Genomic DNA, 13,499 nt, shown 5'->3' with positions numbered 1-13,499 from the left:
CTCCTATCTTTGGCTCACACATAAAGGGACAAGGGGCCGTTGTTGCCGGTGACAGCACCGAGGCTGCAGCTCCCCACAGCACCCACGTGTCTAGGAAGAGTTCTGCCTCTCCCTAAGGCAAAGGGAGCCCCAGGCCTGGCCGAGAGGGAGGGCAGGATGGGCCCTGGGAGGTTTTGGCCGAGATGCCCCTGAGAGCAGCTCTGCAGCCCAGCTAGCGTCACTGCCCTGGCACCTGTGGGGCTGTGCAAGTGAAGGATGATCTCCACATCGCATCAGTTTGACACCTCTCCTCCTTTGCCCACTAGAGAAGCCACTTTGTTGGAGAGACCAGAAGAGCCCAGCGCTTTGGGAGCAGAGATAAAGCAGGCACAGAAGTGGCCCCATGGAGCTGCACAGCTGCGTGCCCTCTGCGGGATGCAAACCGCCTTCGCCTGCACCCCTGCAGCAAGCTCATTTCCTAAAATTAATGCTCCTAATATGCCTTAATTCACACATTTCTTTTGGTTCCTGCCTCACCATTAAACCCAAATCATGAGCCTGGGTTCAGCCTAGCAGCTGTGCTTAAAGGACGAGAACTGGTGTCCCTCTGAGAGCTTGCAACTGAAATGCAAGCTTTTTGCACGGAGATTGCTGGCCTGAGGGCACACCATGCTTACTGCACCACCAAAAGGGTCTGACCCTCCTCCTCTCAGCTTGTCCGCAAGAACAGGGAGCAGAATCCGCCCTGTGCAACAGCCCAGCCATAAATACCTCCTCCAATTCATCAGCAGCAGTGCACCTGCTCTCATCCTGCAGGGACATAGACTCACGGAAATCTCTGGTTTCAGGGTACAGGGAGCTTAACTGGGCACCGACCCCCCCAGTTCAATAACCGTGGATCTAGGCCAGTTTTTGGATGCCTGGTTAAGTCGTGGTCTCCAGCACAGGCATTGCTCTGGGTCCCACCACACAGTGGGGACAGCCAGCTCGCAGCAGCACCATTCGGGATGTGGGGTGATGACGGTGACTTTGCATGACCTGACTGAGCACCAGCCACCACGAACCACTGCCCTGTCCCCGTGGGGTCACTCAGGGGTGTCAGGGCCAGTGGTAAACCTCTGAACCTACCCCCTGTGCCCTGCCCAAGGAGGGGATCTCAGGGGAAGGGGTGCAGGATCCTCCCCACAGACGGGCAGAGCCTGCTGCTGCCTTCAGGAATGCAGCGAGGAGCTTCCCTCATCACCCTGGCAAGGCGACCCAGGGCCTGCGCACAGGCTATTTTGGTCCATCTTTTTATCACACCCTCCTCCCTGCGGAATTCACCCAACTAAAACCTTGCAATCTGCAGCCTTCACTCTCAGAGCGAAGTGAGGCAGTGAGCGCACAGACGGTCCCCCTTTCCTGGCACGCCATGGCCGCACGGACCGTGCCCCATGCCTACCCCATGAGTTCCGAGTACGAGTTTGCCAACCCCAGCAAGATCTACGACCAGAACTTTGGAGAAGGTAAGGAGAGAGGCGGCCCCCCCCCGGCACCTTTCTGTCCTCTGCTGGATGATGTTGCTGGAGTCTTTCTGGGCAGGCTGAGCTCCAGAGGGGGGCTCCTGGAGCCAAGGAAGCTTGAGCATGGGCAGACAGGTAAAATCAGGGAGCAATACCCAGGGTCTTTCTCTCTAGGTCCACCCCTTCCATCCATACCCAGCACCATCTCCCCTGTCCCTCCCTTATGCCCCCAGTGGTCTGTCATTCGTGCACACGCTGTGCCAGTGCAGAGCAAAATCCTCCTCTGCAGCCTGGCTGTGGGTAAGGCTTTCCTCCGGCAGCCCTGCACACCCCACACACACCCCAGCAGAGGCTGGGCAACCGTGTGGCTGTGCAGGACACGGCCCTGTGCTCACCTTCATCGCCAGGGGAGGCTGAGCGGGGAGCCCTGGCCACGGGAGAGGTGGAGGGGTGAAAATTTAGAAAGCTGCTGGTGTGAAGAGGGGGGGAGATTTTGTATCCGGGGGCAGCGGCAAAAAGCTGAGCTGGGGTGTTGAGCACAAAGCCCAGCAGCGGCTGGCGGCTGGCTGAGAGGAAGGAATGTGGGCAGCAGCAGAACCATTCAGCGCCTGCACAACAGCATGAAAAAGCAAAAAGCTCCAAGGAAAGCCCCCCGGACAATGGCACACAAAAGGCCTTTTAGTTCTTCAAGGGCAGTTTCTTCACCATCAGCATTTTGCATGCCAAGCCCTGGCTGTGGGCTTTGCACTGCCAAGCACCCAGTGCACCCACGAGTCCCTCCCAGTGCACCCAGCATGCACAACTCATGGTGTGCGAGCATCTGGCACCGAGCGTGCTTTTGGAGACACAAGGGTAGGAACTGCCGGAGACTGTCCCCATCATGTAGATGATGTGGTGGCAAAGCCAAGGTGTTCTCTAGGTCCCAGCCTCCTCCTGCCCCCCTGCCAAGCTTCCTCCTCCAGCCCCTTGCTCGGGGAAACCCTCACCAGGTCTCATTTTCAGGTGTGTCCCCGTGTGAGATTCTAGCCCCTGCCCTGTACCACGGCTACTACATCAGGCCCCGCATCAACAAGCAGCTGGACCGAGGCACATCCGAGGTCAGCCTCAACGAGCACAAGTTCCAGGTATTCCTGGACGTCTGCCACTTCCTCCCCAGTGAGCTCACCGTCCGCACCGTGGACAACCTGCTGGAGGTGATGGGGCAGCACCCGCAGAAGGCTGACCGCCACGGCTTCATCTCCCGAGAGTTCACCAGGACCTACATCCTCCCACTGGACGTCGACCCCTTGCTGGTGAGGGCCACCTTGTCCCACGATGGCATCCTAAGCATTGTGGCTCCCCGGACAGGGAAGGAGGTGAAGGCCAGGGTCAACGAGGTGAAGATAACCCACCAGGAGCAGCCGGTGGGGAAAGAAGAATGGGCCGAGGAAGGAAAAGGGAAGGAAGAGTCCTAAAGGCCCCAAAGCTGGGCTTGAGCAGCGGGATAGGGGGGGGAGAGGGAGGGGAGTCACAGTGCCAGACCCCAATTTCTCACCACCAGCGCCCAGCAGGGCTGGGAGGCAGCCGTGTAAATGCCAGACTTCGGCTTCTTACAGCTGGTGGTTGGAAAAAAGGGCTTGGAATTGAAAAAAAAAAATGGGACTGAAGTGTTTGTGGGAAGGACTGTAAAGCAAGTTTTCTCCTGGGCCCGGCTGAGCACCGTGCCCTTCTCTCACCCCGCCCGGGAAGGGTGACTCTCGCCCAAAAGCTGCTCCTGCCCCAGGGAAGGAACGAGCCCAGAGCCTCAGTCTGGAGCTGGCAGCTGACCTGTGTGCACACACATGGCTCTCGTTGGTCTGTAAAAGCGCCTGCAGCTCTCAGGAGGAAGGAGAAATAAATCTGCCTCTGGCGTGCTGTCACTTCCCTGGGTTTGCATTGCTTCTGGCCACACCGTGGGTGTGGGCTTTGGAGGCTCACGGTGAGAGTCCAGAGCTGGAGATGGGGTCAGCCCAAGTAAATAATCACCAAAGCCATGTCCCTGCCTCAGCCCACTCTTTTATGGGACGTGAGGCTTGTTCACATGCAAATCTTTTAGCTCTTGTGAGGGGAGCAAACCCCAAAATGCCAATGGGAAAGGCTTTGCTCAGGTCCCAAACACCTTGCTGGCATCCCAGCACCCTCTGTGGAGCCACAGAGGGGAGAATTTTGCCCCTTTTGCAGGCACGGTGTTGTGCCCAGCTACATGAGAAACCTATCCACAGCCGTGTGATGCTGGGCCAGGGATCGGGTGTGCTGCAGTCGGCAGCAGCTGCTGCCTCGGCTGGCCCCAGGGCTCAGCAGGCGCCAGGCACAATCCTCGTCAGTGCCAATTAAAGCAGCCAAATTGCTGTGTCACTGGCCGAATATGGGGGTCCCTGGCAGGGCTCGCTGCAGCCCTCCCATGGGAGGCAGAAAAGCTCCAGGGACCTATGGCCGGAGCCTCCTCCTGCCAGGACAGGGCTGTGGGTTTCTGCACACTGCCTCCCTGCACGGGCAGGACCAGAAAGGCCGTGCTCAGGCTGCTCCTTCGCCCACCAACCTCCGTACTGCTGCTTTCTGCTCCTTGGTGTCCCTGCCTGCAGTGAGGGTCAGAGGGAAGTGAAAAGCTGTCCTGCTCACCAGCACTATGGGAGCGAGCAGGAGGGTGACAGAGCATCCATCCTGCCCGGTGCACATCACCCACAGCTATGGTACATGCCGCTGGGGGATGCCCTTACTCTGTAGGACCAGATAAGCTGCTGCCAGAGAGCATTTCAGTTGCTGCCAAAATAAAAATCACCTTTACAACAGGCTTTGTCTAGGTTATTGGTAGTAACTCCAGAGATAACCCTCTGCTAGTGGCCGTCAGTCACCTGAAGTGGCTGCTTGTAAGGGCAGGAACTTCCCAGCCCTTGAGAAGCAACTGCTCTGTGTGCAGCCCCCATGCTGCTGGGCACACACTGCACCAGCCTCGAGCACCGCACACACCACATCCCACTCTCTGCAGCACCCACCCGGGTCCCTAAAAACAGCCACGGGGCCTGGGCTGGGGCTACCACGGAGCGGATCCTAAGGGAGAAGTGGCCAGATCAGTTCAGAGCTCTCTCATCTTCATGTTTTGGAGATGATGCCAGCTCACTGTGTGCCCATACCACACCTGTTGTGGCATGCTCCCAGTCCCTCGGTGCCTGCAGTACCCCAACACTGCTGCAGTGGAAACATGCAGCATTAGCAGCCTCTATGCTGCTCTTTTCCCCCTCTGGCTTTCATTAGTGCTGCCTTAGCTCTCCACCAAGTTCATTCTCCTTTGCTGCGCACTTGCAGGCTCGTCCTGTGCCAACTTCACAGCTTGCTGCCCAGACGATGTCTCCAGGAGCATGAAGACAGCTGCCCCAGGCAGCACGGTGCTGGCACTGCCTGGTGGCAGCCGCGGGCTGCTCCTCACCCCTGTGCATGCCGGAGCCTGGTGGGTTTGCTGAGCTCTGGAAGCCAGGGCTGCCTCCCAGCCCCGCAGACAGGCTGCAGAGGGAATGCAGAACGGCAGCCAAGTGCTCTCCAGCCCTGCCAATGTTTTCGATGCCTTTCTGTTTCACTGGTGGAGCTCAAACCAGCAGCTCCAGCACTTGTGTCAGGGGCTGCTGGGAACGGGCTCGCAGCCTTTTTATTTTCTTTCTCCGCAAAGAAACAAAGCCCAAGTTATCCCAGAAATCTAAACAGACACGGGCTCACTGAATCAACAGTGTCTGTGGCAAACCCAGAGACACGCAGTCTGCACTTTCCCAGGGGGATGCAGGCTCCTGAGACCACCTGGCCTTTGCACGAGTCCGAGGACAAGGTCCTATTGTGACAGGACCGAATCCTGACTCGGCCAGACCCCCAATCCTCCCTGGGGTGCTGGGTGTACTGGGTGTGCTGGGTGAGCCCAGAGCACTTCAGCGCCAGAGACAGGCTGTGCAGCTCACCCAGGACTCAGCTGAGAGCAGCAGTGCCCCGTGGTCCATGCACAGTAGAGCCCTTCTCCTCCTGCCACTTCTGGACACCCCCAGGCTTTGCCCTGCACTTGGGCAGCTGACAAACGATGCCGTGAGCCTGGCGGAGAGCAGGGGCACAGCCTGGGGCTGTCACTTTCAGGGGGCTAAGGGCTGGCTCCCCCTCCAGAAGGGTGAATTAAAGCTCAGCCACCTGTGAGGCCAGCACAGAGCCGCCAAACCTTGCCTGTGGAGCTCACGAGCATGGCACCTTCAGCATTTAGCAGCAGCTCCACAACCAGCTCTTTGGGGCACAGCCCAGGGCGTGGGCTGGAGGGATCTCCCCTGGGTACAGAGGATGGGTGAAAGGCACAGGGGGGAGCCTGGGGGCTACACTGCAGACCTTTAACGCCGCGAGCTGGGCTTTAGCACACCACAAGCCCAAAGCTTCCCCTCGGACAGCTTTCTAAGGCCAGGACACGGGCAGGATCCAGCCTGGGGCTGCAGCCGGGAGCCCGGAGCCCCCCGGTAGATGGCACGCACGGCCCCGGCGCGGCGCTGGCGAGAAACCCGAGCCGGGGAGACACTCCCCGGGAGCTGCCGGGGGCCGGGAAGGAGGAAACACGGGCTGTGCCCGGCCACAAGCCGCTCCTGCTGCGCGGAGGAGGGAGCGACATGGGCAACCGCTGCAGCTGCGGCCGCCCGCGGTGAGTGGGGCGGCGGCGGGCAGGGGGTGGGCATCTCCCCCCCCAAACCGCCACCGCCACCCCGATAAGTTTTTTTTGGGGGGGTCCGCAGCCCGGCTTCCCCCTGGTCGGGGCTGAGAAGAGCCGAGGGACCGAAAATCAGATCCCCCAAAGCAAAGCAAGCGCCGGGAGGGGCACCCTGCAGGCAGGGCACTCGTCGGGGACCCCCTGTCCGCTCCTGTCCCCGCTTGGGGAGCCCTGGCAGCTCCTCCTGGTGCTGTGGGTCCGTGCCCCTGGGGGGACACAGCCCTTTAACCCCCCCCCAGCCCACTATTTCTTGATGAAAAAGGGCAGAGGGGGGAGCATCCTGCGGTGCCAGGTCTGCTGAGCCGCCGGGGGGGGTGCGAGGGGGGAGCGGCGGCTGCCGGCCGGAGCCCGGAGGACGTCCCCTGCTCCAGCGCCGGCTTTGCGAAAGCGTCCGAAAATCGCCGCCGCTTTTTTAATAATTAAAAGCGGCACAGCATCACCTAGCGGCTGCAGCAGGGGAGGGGGGGTCAGGAAGTTCGGGATTCAGGGCTAGAAAGTGCAGGTGGGAGGCAGGTGGGTGACATCTCCCCACCAAAAGCCCCTTTTCCTACGTCCTCTGCCCGGTGACTGGGGGAAATGAGGCACCGGGGGCATCCCTTGGGACAGGGCTGGGGGCGGTGAGAGCCAGGGGTGCTCTCATGTCGTGGGGCGCTGCCAGGTCCAAGCAGTGCCAGGCCCTGTGCAAACACTGCTGCTACTGAAGGAGGAACAAACCCGGATCTGGAGGTCACTCGCCCAGGCAGGGTCGAGCAGGAGAGCAGCTTTGTGCTCTGACTGGGGAGCAGCAATGGCTCCTGCAGGCTCCTCTGGGGCAACGTCAAGTTCTGCCATCCCAAGGGACCGGGGCTGCTGTGTCCTGCGTGATTTTATTCCCAGAGGCTGCCTGGAAAGCAAGAAGCTGGCGTGGAGTTTCTGCTGGTGGCAGCAGGGGCAGGGCTCTGGCCAAAGACCCTTTTGCCCCCAGCACCCCTGAGGGACTTGAGTGCTACCACCTGCTGTAGGGGCTGTGTGGGGCCCTAAAAAAGCAGAGCTCTTTAGCTCTCTCTCCCCAGGAGCATCTTTCCCTGCCCTGCACAGGGAAATGCCTGGGTGAAGGTAAATGGGGATATGCTGTTGGTAACATGGGCTGTGGGACACCTACAGAGGACCACGACCAAGCACAGTGAAGCCCCACTGCAGCAGTTTGCGTGGTTCATGGCTTCACCTCAGTGACAGAGGGGGAAAAAAATGCTACCTAATTTTAGTTCAGGCATCAGAACCGCTTGTGTTTTTGGGTATTTTCTCAGCACGACAGCAGTGACAGCAAAGAGCTGGGCTTCCTAAAGAAAGCTGAAACTCACAAAAGGGCTCAGGGGAGGCAGGCACCCCGCTGCTGGATGGAAGATCCTGGTCATGATCGCTGCCAAAGTGTGGGCCTTAAGCGGGGGCAAATGGCAAGAGACCGAGGAGGTTCCTGACATTTTCAGAGAAAAGCCATTACCACAAAGCCATAGCCTTGTGTAGGGCAGAGATCAGGATGCTGCTGAGACAGGGAAAGGAGAAGCAGCGTATCGCTGTGCGCTGTCATGCAGAATACAGCCTAGCAGGCTGTGAGTTAGTTACAACACATATGACCTGGTTTTGAGAAGAGGAGGGGAGAGGTTTACCCTGCTCTCGTTTCCCTTGCCACATCCTTTCTAATTACTGCAGATCTGAGGCAAGGAGATGCCATCTCCTGCTGGGCCACGATTAGCCTGCAGACAGCCTCAGCGTACCTCCAGCCTACACACTACCTGCTAACGCTCTCTCTGCAAAGAAAGACAACCCAAACAAGACAGAGCAGCTTGGAAAGCTGGTTCAGGGACCCACCTCCCAGGAAAGAGGCAAGGGACCCTGTCAATTTTACTTCAAATGGCATTATTTTAATTACAGTGCACAACCTGCCTGAATACTGTAAGGAAGCAAAGGCCTGAGGTACACAAGGCTTGCCAGGGAGGGCCCTGGAGACCCTGCGAGCTCACAGGAATGTTGGAGGAGGGAGCTGAAAGTTAAAATTCCCCCTCCCCCCCAAGACAAGGTTGCCTTGCTGGCAGATTTTGTCTGCCAGGGACTGGAGGGCTGGCGGGACACAGCAGAGGGGTGAGAAGCAGCATTGGATCCTGTTGTACAGGCATGCCCCCCCCTGCTTTCCCCAGGGCTGCCTTTGACTTCCCAGCTCCAGCAGGCCTAGTTAATCATTGCTGGCCATTTCAGAGGTTTTCCAGGTTCTTGGCCGTTATTTTCCTTTTCTCCTTTTGCCATTAGAGCACCAAAGCCATTACTGCACAAACCAGCCACCTCCCCAAAATGCCTCTAAAAGAAGACAGAGGCAAAGCTCTGCCTCGGGGGCTGCTTTGTGGCAGACCTGCCTGGCGAATGCACACCCCGTGGGACACACGCTGCTCCTTGGTACCAGCTGGGAGCTCTTCAGCCCCTTTCAGAACACTGCCTGCCCCTTTTCAGCTGTGCTACAGCCCACAGGGGGCTGGCACCTGCTCTCCTCTAGACATGTGAGTGTGCTGCAAGGATAATATTTGCTTTGTGCTGCAGGGCTAACATTTGCTTCGTGCATCTGGCACGGAGTGTGACACGGCTCTGCTCGGCTAGGCAGATAGGAGCTCAGCTCCTGGCTCTGTTGTTGCAGCAGGAAGGAATTTGGCTCCCATCCGCACCATGGCTGGGCCGTAGCTGTGTTTGGCTTGTTGCTCTCTGGTCACACAGGTACAGACAAGATTAGGGTTTGGCTTGGCTTGTATAAAGCGCGCAGCTTGTTTGGTTTGGTAGCGTTTTAGGTGGAAAGCTGTGAACAGGAAAAACACAGTCTGAAACATTAAATCAGCACATGGGCTGTGCAGCTCTTCCTTGGGCACGGGGGCTAAAGCACGGGGCATGGGGCTATCAGAGCATCTGGCCCTAAGAGAAATGTTTTGTGCTAGCTGAGATCACGCTCAGCACCCCATATCTTTGGCAACTGAGCTGTGGAAACACAGTTGCAAAACCACAGTGAAATCTGTTCCCACTCACACTGATGCAGGTCCATAGGGACAACCAGACAGGGCAGGACAGCAAGGAGCCTTGTGGGTGTCTATAGGGCACGGTAGATGATTCACAAAAGAAGGAAATGCAGCCCCACGTCTCTCCCTTGGACCTTTTCCCTACAAAAGCTGCTCAGGTTCAGAGGGTGCCTCATTCCACCAGCAGGGCTGGAGCCTGTGGAGCTGGTCAGGGCGTCCTGGCAGCCCCAGACACCACAAACAGCATGGATTCAGTACCCTGGGGTGGTGCATTTGGGTTTGCGTGTTATGAGAGCAGAGGCTGGGGCTTCTCCGGGCTGATGTCTTCTCTCTCATTTCAGGAACTGTCTTTCACTTTTTAAAAGGAAGAAGGAAAAGCAAGGTAAGGATTTGTGAAGATGCTCTACAGCACAAGAACAGGGGACATAAATCAGCCCCTGGTTAGCTGGCATTCATCAGCGCTGGCTGTAAATGGACCCCTGAGGCTGAGGTGCTCTCCCAAATTCTTCTGTACCTAACCTTTCTCAAGAGCAGAGGCAAGAGGCAAAATTTCATTAAAATTTACAGCGAGGGGTATGATATGCCATGGAGCTCGGCAAGGGGGAGGGAAGGGGCTTCAGAAGTATCTTTAAAATACCAAAGTCTCGCATCGAAAAGTTTGTGAGTGCTCTCAAGAGGCAGCAAAGCAGAAGCTGCATCAAACTCCCCTAAGTGCCACAAACATCCATCTGAATATCAGTGTCCCAGGATAAAGGGGGGTCCTACATAGCCCAGTCGTGTCCTGTGGCCTTTGGACCATGCTGGGCAAAATATGTTTGCAGGCAGCAGAGGAAATAACAAAGTTAAAACTGGATCTGACTTCTCCAAGGGCCTGACAAGGAAGCTCTCTGTGCTGTGTGAGTCTTCCTAGGTTCTGCCAAGAACATTGCGGTCCACAGCATGTTGTCATCCCAGGAAACCTTATTTTTTCCAAAGAAACAAGCCCAGGCTTTCTTCTCGGAGGCAGGCCTCAAAGACAGCATTAGGGCTGAGGATGTCAGATGGGGTGGAAATTTGATTTGCGTCCAGTGGAGAGAGCCCATGTGCCAGATGCTGCATTTCTGAATTCAGAGATGGAACAATAAACAGTTGTGTTAACCTGATCCGCTGGTGTTTCTTTTTCAGGAACTGATTTGATACACGAGAGCCAACAGCACCAGCCTGGCAGGAAGGTAAACAGCTTCCCAGAGTTGTTTTGCTTACGGGATACCGACAGGACAGAGCTGACCATCACCTCCTGGCCTAGAGGGGTCAGGGAGATGTGGGGCCATTATGCACAGCTGTGAAATGCCTCATCTGATGTAGGCTGGGTTTGGCTCTGGGAACAATGTGGAAATGGTTTTTTTCCCCTAAAAGTGAAGTGGAAGCAGTAGGATGAAACCTGTCTCTCTGAGCAGGAGGTGTCAGAGGGCTGGGGGTGCTGGGGGCAGCATGCAGGCATCTGGGCAGGTGTAGCAGTAGCCCAGAGCTGACCGTCTGGAGCTTTTTCTCCCCAAAGGCTCCAACGTACGAAAATGTCTCGGACTCTCCCATCTACGCCACTGTGAGTAAACCCAAGAACATGAAGCAGGACGACAGCATTCATTATGCAGACATCCAGGTGTTCACCAAGATCCGGGAGCGCTCCGCGGAGGAGGTGAAGAACTTGCAGATGCAGAATGCCACAGAGTATGCCACCCTCAACTTCCCCCGGCCCAGGCTGAAATATGACAGTAAGAACGGGACGCTGGTTTAAAAGGCTTGGTGCCTCCCTCCTCGTTCAGCAGCAAAAGGATTTCACAGACTTAGAGATGCCGTAGACTCGAGCTAACCTCATGGACACGTTGTGTCTGCCTGCGAAGCAGAGAGGCTGTGTCTTCCACCTGCGTGTGCCTTCAGAGGACAGAGGCGTATTTATTCTCACATGAGGAACAGTTACCTGTCTGGTTCTGCTGGCAAAAAAAAAAAGCCACTTCTTCCCCTTGGAAAATCCGTGTTGCCTCTGAAGCTGGCAACCCATCTTCTCTCTGCCCTGCAAGAAGGCAGAGCTGCTGCTTGGCTGGTAATGGCTAAAATCACAGCCTGGAGCTGCCAGGAGGATGTTCCAAGCGCGGTTGTGCCGGCAGATTTGGGAACAGGGGATAGAGGAGTCCATACTGGGACAAGGGAGATGTTGCCTGGGATTTTATGTTGAGGTTAAGAAAATTCTGCAACGTGCAGAATGATATGGGGATGATACTGTGAGGAAATTGTATGGAAGTTTTAAGAGTATCTGCCGCAATGTTTTCCTCCAACACCAGCCACTGTATGCTGCAGTCATGCACTCTGTGCATCCCTCTTCTAAAAAAGCAGTGTTTTACAGCCATGCACAGCATACTGAGACCAAGGCCAGAAATGCAGAATTAACTGAAGGGTACAGAACAATTCCTTTCACTGAAGGGCGGTACTGACACGCATCCTTACCCCAAGGTGCACAAAAGTGAGCACTGAGCTCTTGGCTCTGACTGGCAATGAAAGAAGGCAGATTTGCAGGTTATCTGTAGGGCAGCCATTTAAAAGCCACTGCCTATATTTAGGGCAGTTATCCAATCCTTAGAGCACAGTAGCTGTTTGCATGCCTGAGACACTAGGAATGAATCCTGGCCAACTTTAGAGAAGGCTTTGGACTTTTTCTCCATGTTTTCTTATTTTGTATTGTCAGCCTTAGTTATAAAACCCTGTAAAGCAGAGCACATACCATGTGGTGTTTTCTGCTAAAGCTCCCAAATACACATTTGAGAATTTATGGGTTTAAAATAATGTCAGTAATGCAGTACAGCAGCCGTCCAAAAGGCTTCTGCCACTGGATTGAGATTGACATTTGCACCATTGGCAGTAGCAGAGTGCTCCCAAGCAGTGTCCTCAGGCCCTAAATCAATGATTAGCACGTTCTGTTCCTCAGCAATGGTCTGCATAACCAAATGCAGGTCATGGAACAACCTGTTTATTGCCATTGTTGAAAAATGGACTTCACTGTACACTTTATAAACATGCATCATTTTGCATATTATGGCTTAGCTATATGAAAAAAAAAAAAAAAAGAAAAAAAAAAAACATGAAGGAGTTCCTGCTCGTTACAAAAAATAAAGCTGGTACGGGTAGTGTGTACTAAGATGAAAGTGTTTTAAGGACCAATCCTACAATTTTTCTGCTCTTTTTGCCTGTGCTATCCAGTGGACCTCAGCAGGGCTATTAAAAGGCCAGAGTAAGGTTTGCAGAAGGAAGAAATTTGTCTCCATTTTCAATAATGGAGACAGTTTATTTTTCTGCCTGAACTGTGTTTTTTTTTGCCCATGCTATTGAACTGACCTCTGCACGGCTATTGCAAGGCCTGCAGCAAAAGACCCTTCACTTACAATGGGCACAGTATTATGCTGTTTGAGTGCTGGCTCTTCTGAGTGCCAAGGACAAAAACCCATAGCGAGGAGGACTGAATGGGCAGGGGGGGACAATTTAGGGGACACGGGACTGCCTGAGCACTCGGTCCTGCTTAGCCCAGCCACCGGAGGGGCTCCCGGGACACAGCCCCAGGCCCAGCCAGTGCTGAGCAGCAGCTGGGGACCTCCTCGCACTGAGCTGCTGGTACCAGAACTGAAAAGGCACACGGGTTAAAGCTCAAACCAAGCCCTCTGCAGCGCAGGAATAAATATATATATATATTTAATACATTTATTAAGTATAGACTATAATTCACCAGAGGGGAGGTTTTCTGGAAGGTGCTGACTCCAACAAGTCATTTTTAAAGACAATTTGACAGAAACTGCCTGTTACTGCAGTGTCAAGCACCGCGAAGGGTCTTTTTTTGTGGTACTGGAGCTTTCCTCACCACCAGGCAAGCTGGGGTTGGGGACAGCCCAGCACTGGGTCTGCTCCTGGGCACAGCCTGGGGTAAATCTGCACATGCAGCATCGACTTGTACCAGTGTGGCACCGGGAAAAGCAGGGCCTTGGATCTCTAAAATGTGAAAATCACGTATTTTAGAGTAAGGGTTTTTCTAAAAGCCTTTATTTTGCAGTGAATATTAACAGATTCCAGCTACATGCCCGGTGTTACCCAAGGTTGCCTGTTTAGGGGTTAAACGAGTGTTAAACGCATCAAGTGCTCCTCGGACATTAAACACTTGATTTTCAGCGTGAACTGATAAATTCGCACTTTATCCCGGTGGCAGGGGGTTCCTGGGGCTGACAGGGG

The 13,499-nt window shown here is 55.3% G+C and overlaps 2 protein-coding genes across 4 annotated transcripts; both read left to right on the top strand.

Annotated features, from left to right (window-relative positions):
- Positions 1-1,275: 1,275 nt before the first annotated feature.
- Positions 1,276-3,379, top strand: HSPB2 (heat shock protein family B (small) member 2). The gene is made up of 2 exons (XM_084495422.1): positions 1,276-1,484; positions 2,484-3,379. The coding sequence occupies exons 1-2, from the start codon at positions 1,391-1,393 to the stop codon at positions 2,933-2,935; spliced, it is 546 nt and encodes a 181-aa protein (XP_084351548.1). The 5' UTR covers positions 1,276-1,390; the 3' UTR covers positions 2,936-3,379.
- Positions 3,380-5,852: 2,473 nt separating this feature from the next.
- LOC311422560 (uncharacterized protein C11orf52 homolog) lies at positions 5,853-13,445 on the top strand. Of its 3 annotated transcripts, none has more exons than XM_084495745.1 (4): positions 5,979-6,153; positions 9,593-9,633; positions 10,416-10,462; positions 10,789-13,445. In XM_084495745.1, exons 1-4 carry the CDS (start codon positions 6,122-6,124, stop codon positions 11,023-11,025), a joined length of 357 nt encoding a protein of 118 aa, XP_084351871.1. In that variant the 5' UTR covers positions 5,979-6,121; the 3' UTR covers positions 11,026-13,445. The 3 variants fall into 3 exon arrangements, with proteins under 3 accessions (XP_084351870.1, XP_084351871.1, XP_084351869.1); XM_084495743.1 differs by lacking the exon at positions 5,979-6,153 and adding an exon at positions 6,169-8,747; XM_084495744.1 differs by lacking the exon at positions 9,593-9,633 and having other exon boundaries at positions 5,853-6,153.
- Positions 13,446-13,499: the final 54 nt, after the last annotated feature.

The sequence above is a fragment of the Aythya ferina genome (genome assembly GCF_964211825.1).
Source record: "Aythya ferina genome assembly, chromosome: 22".
NCBI lineage: Eukaryota > Metazoa > Chordata > Aves > Anseriformes > Anatidae > Aythya > Aythya ferina.
This window is presented reverse-complemented; position numbering and strand designations above follow the sequence as displayed.

Coding starts and splice junctions, on each gene's coding strand:
- HSPB2 (XM_084495422.1), top strand. CDS start 1,391: ATGGCCGCACGGACCGTGCCCCATGCCTACCCCATGAGTTCCGAGTAC. Junction 1,485..2,483: donor CGACCAGAACTTTGGAGAAG/GTAAGGAGAGAG, acceptor TCTCATTTTCAG/GTGTGTCCCCGTGTGAGATT.
- LOC311422560 (XM_084495743.1), top strand. CDS start 8,545: ATGCCTCTAAAAGAAGACAGAGGCAAAGCTCTGCCTCGGGGGCTGCTT. Junction 9,634..10,415: donor AAGGAAGAAGGAAAAGCAAG/GTAAGGATTTGT, acceptor TTTCTTTTTCAG/GAACTGATTTGATACACGAG. Junction 10,463..10,788: donor AGCACCAGCCTGGCAGGAAG/GTAAACAGCTTC, acceptor TTCTCCCCAAAG/GCTCCAACGTACGAAAATGT.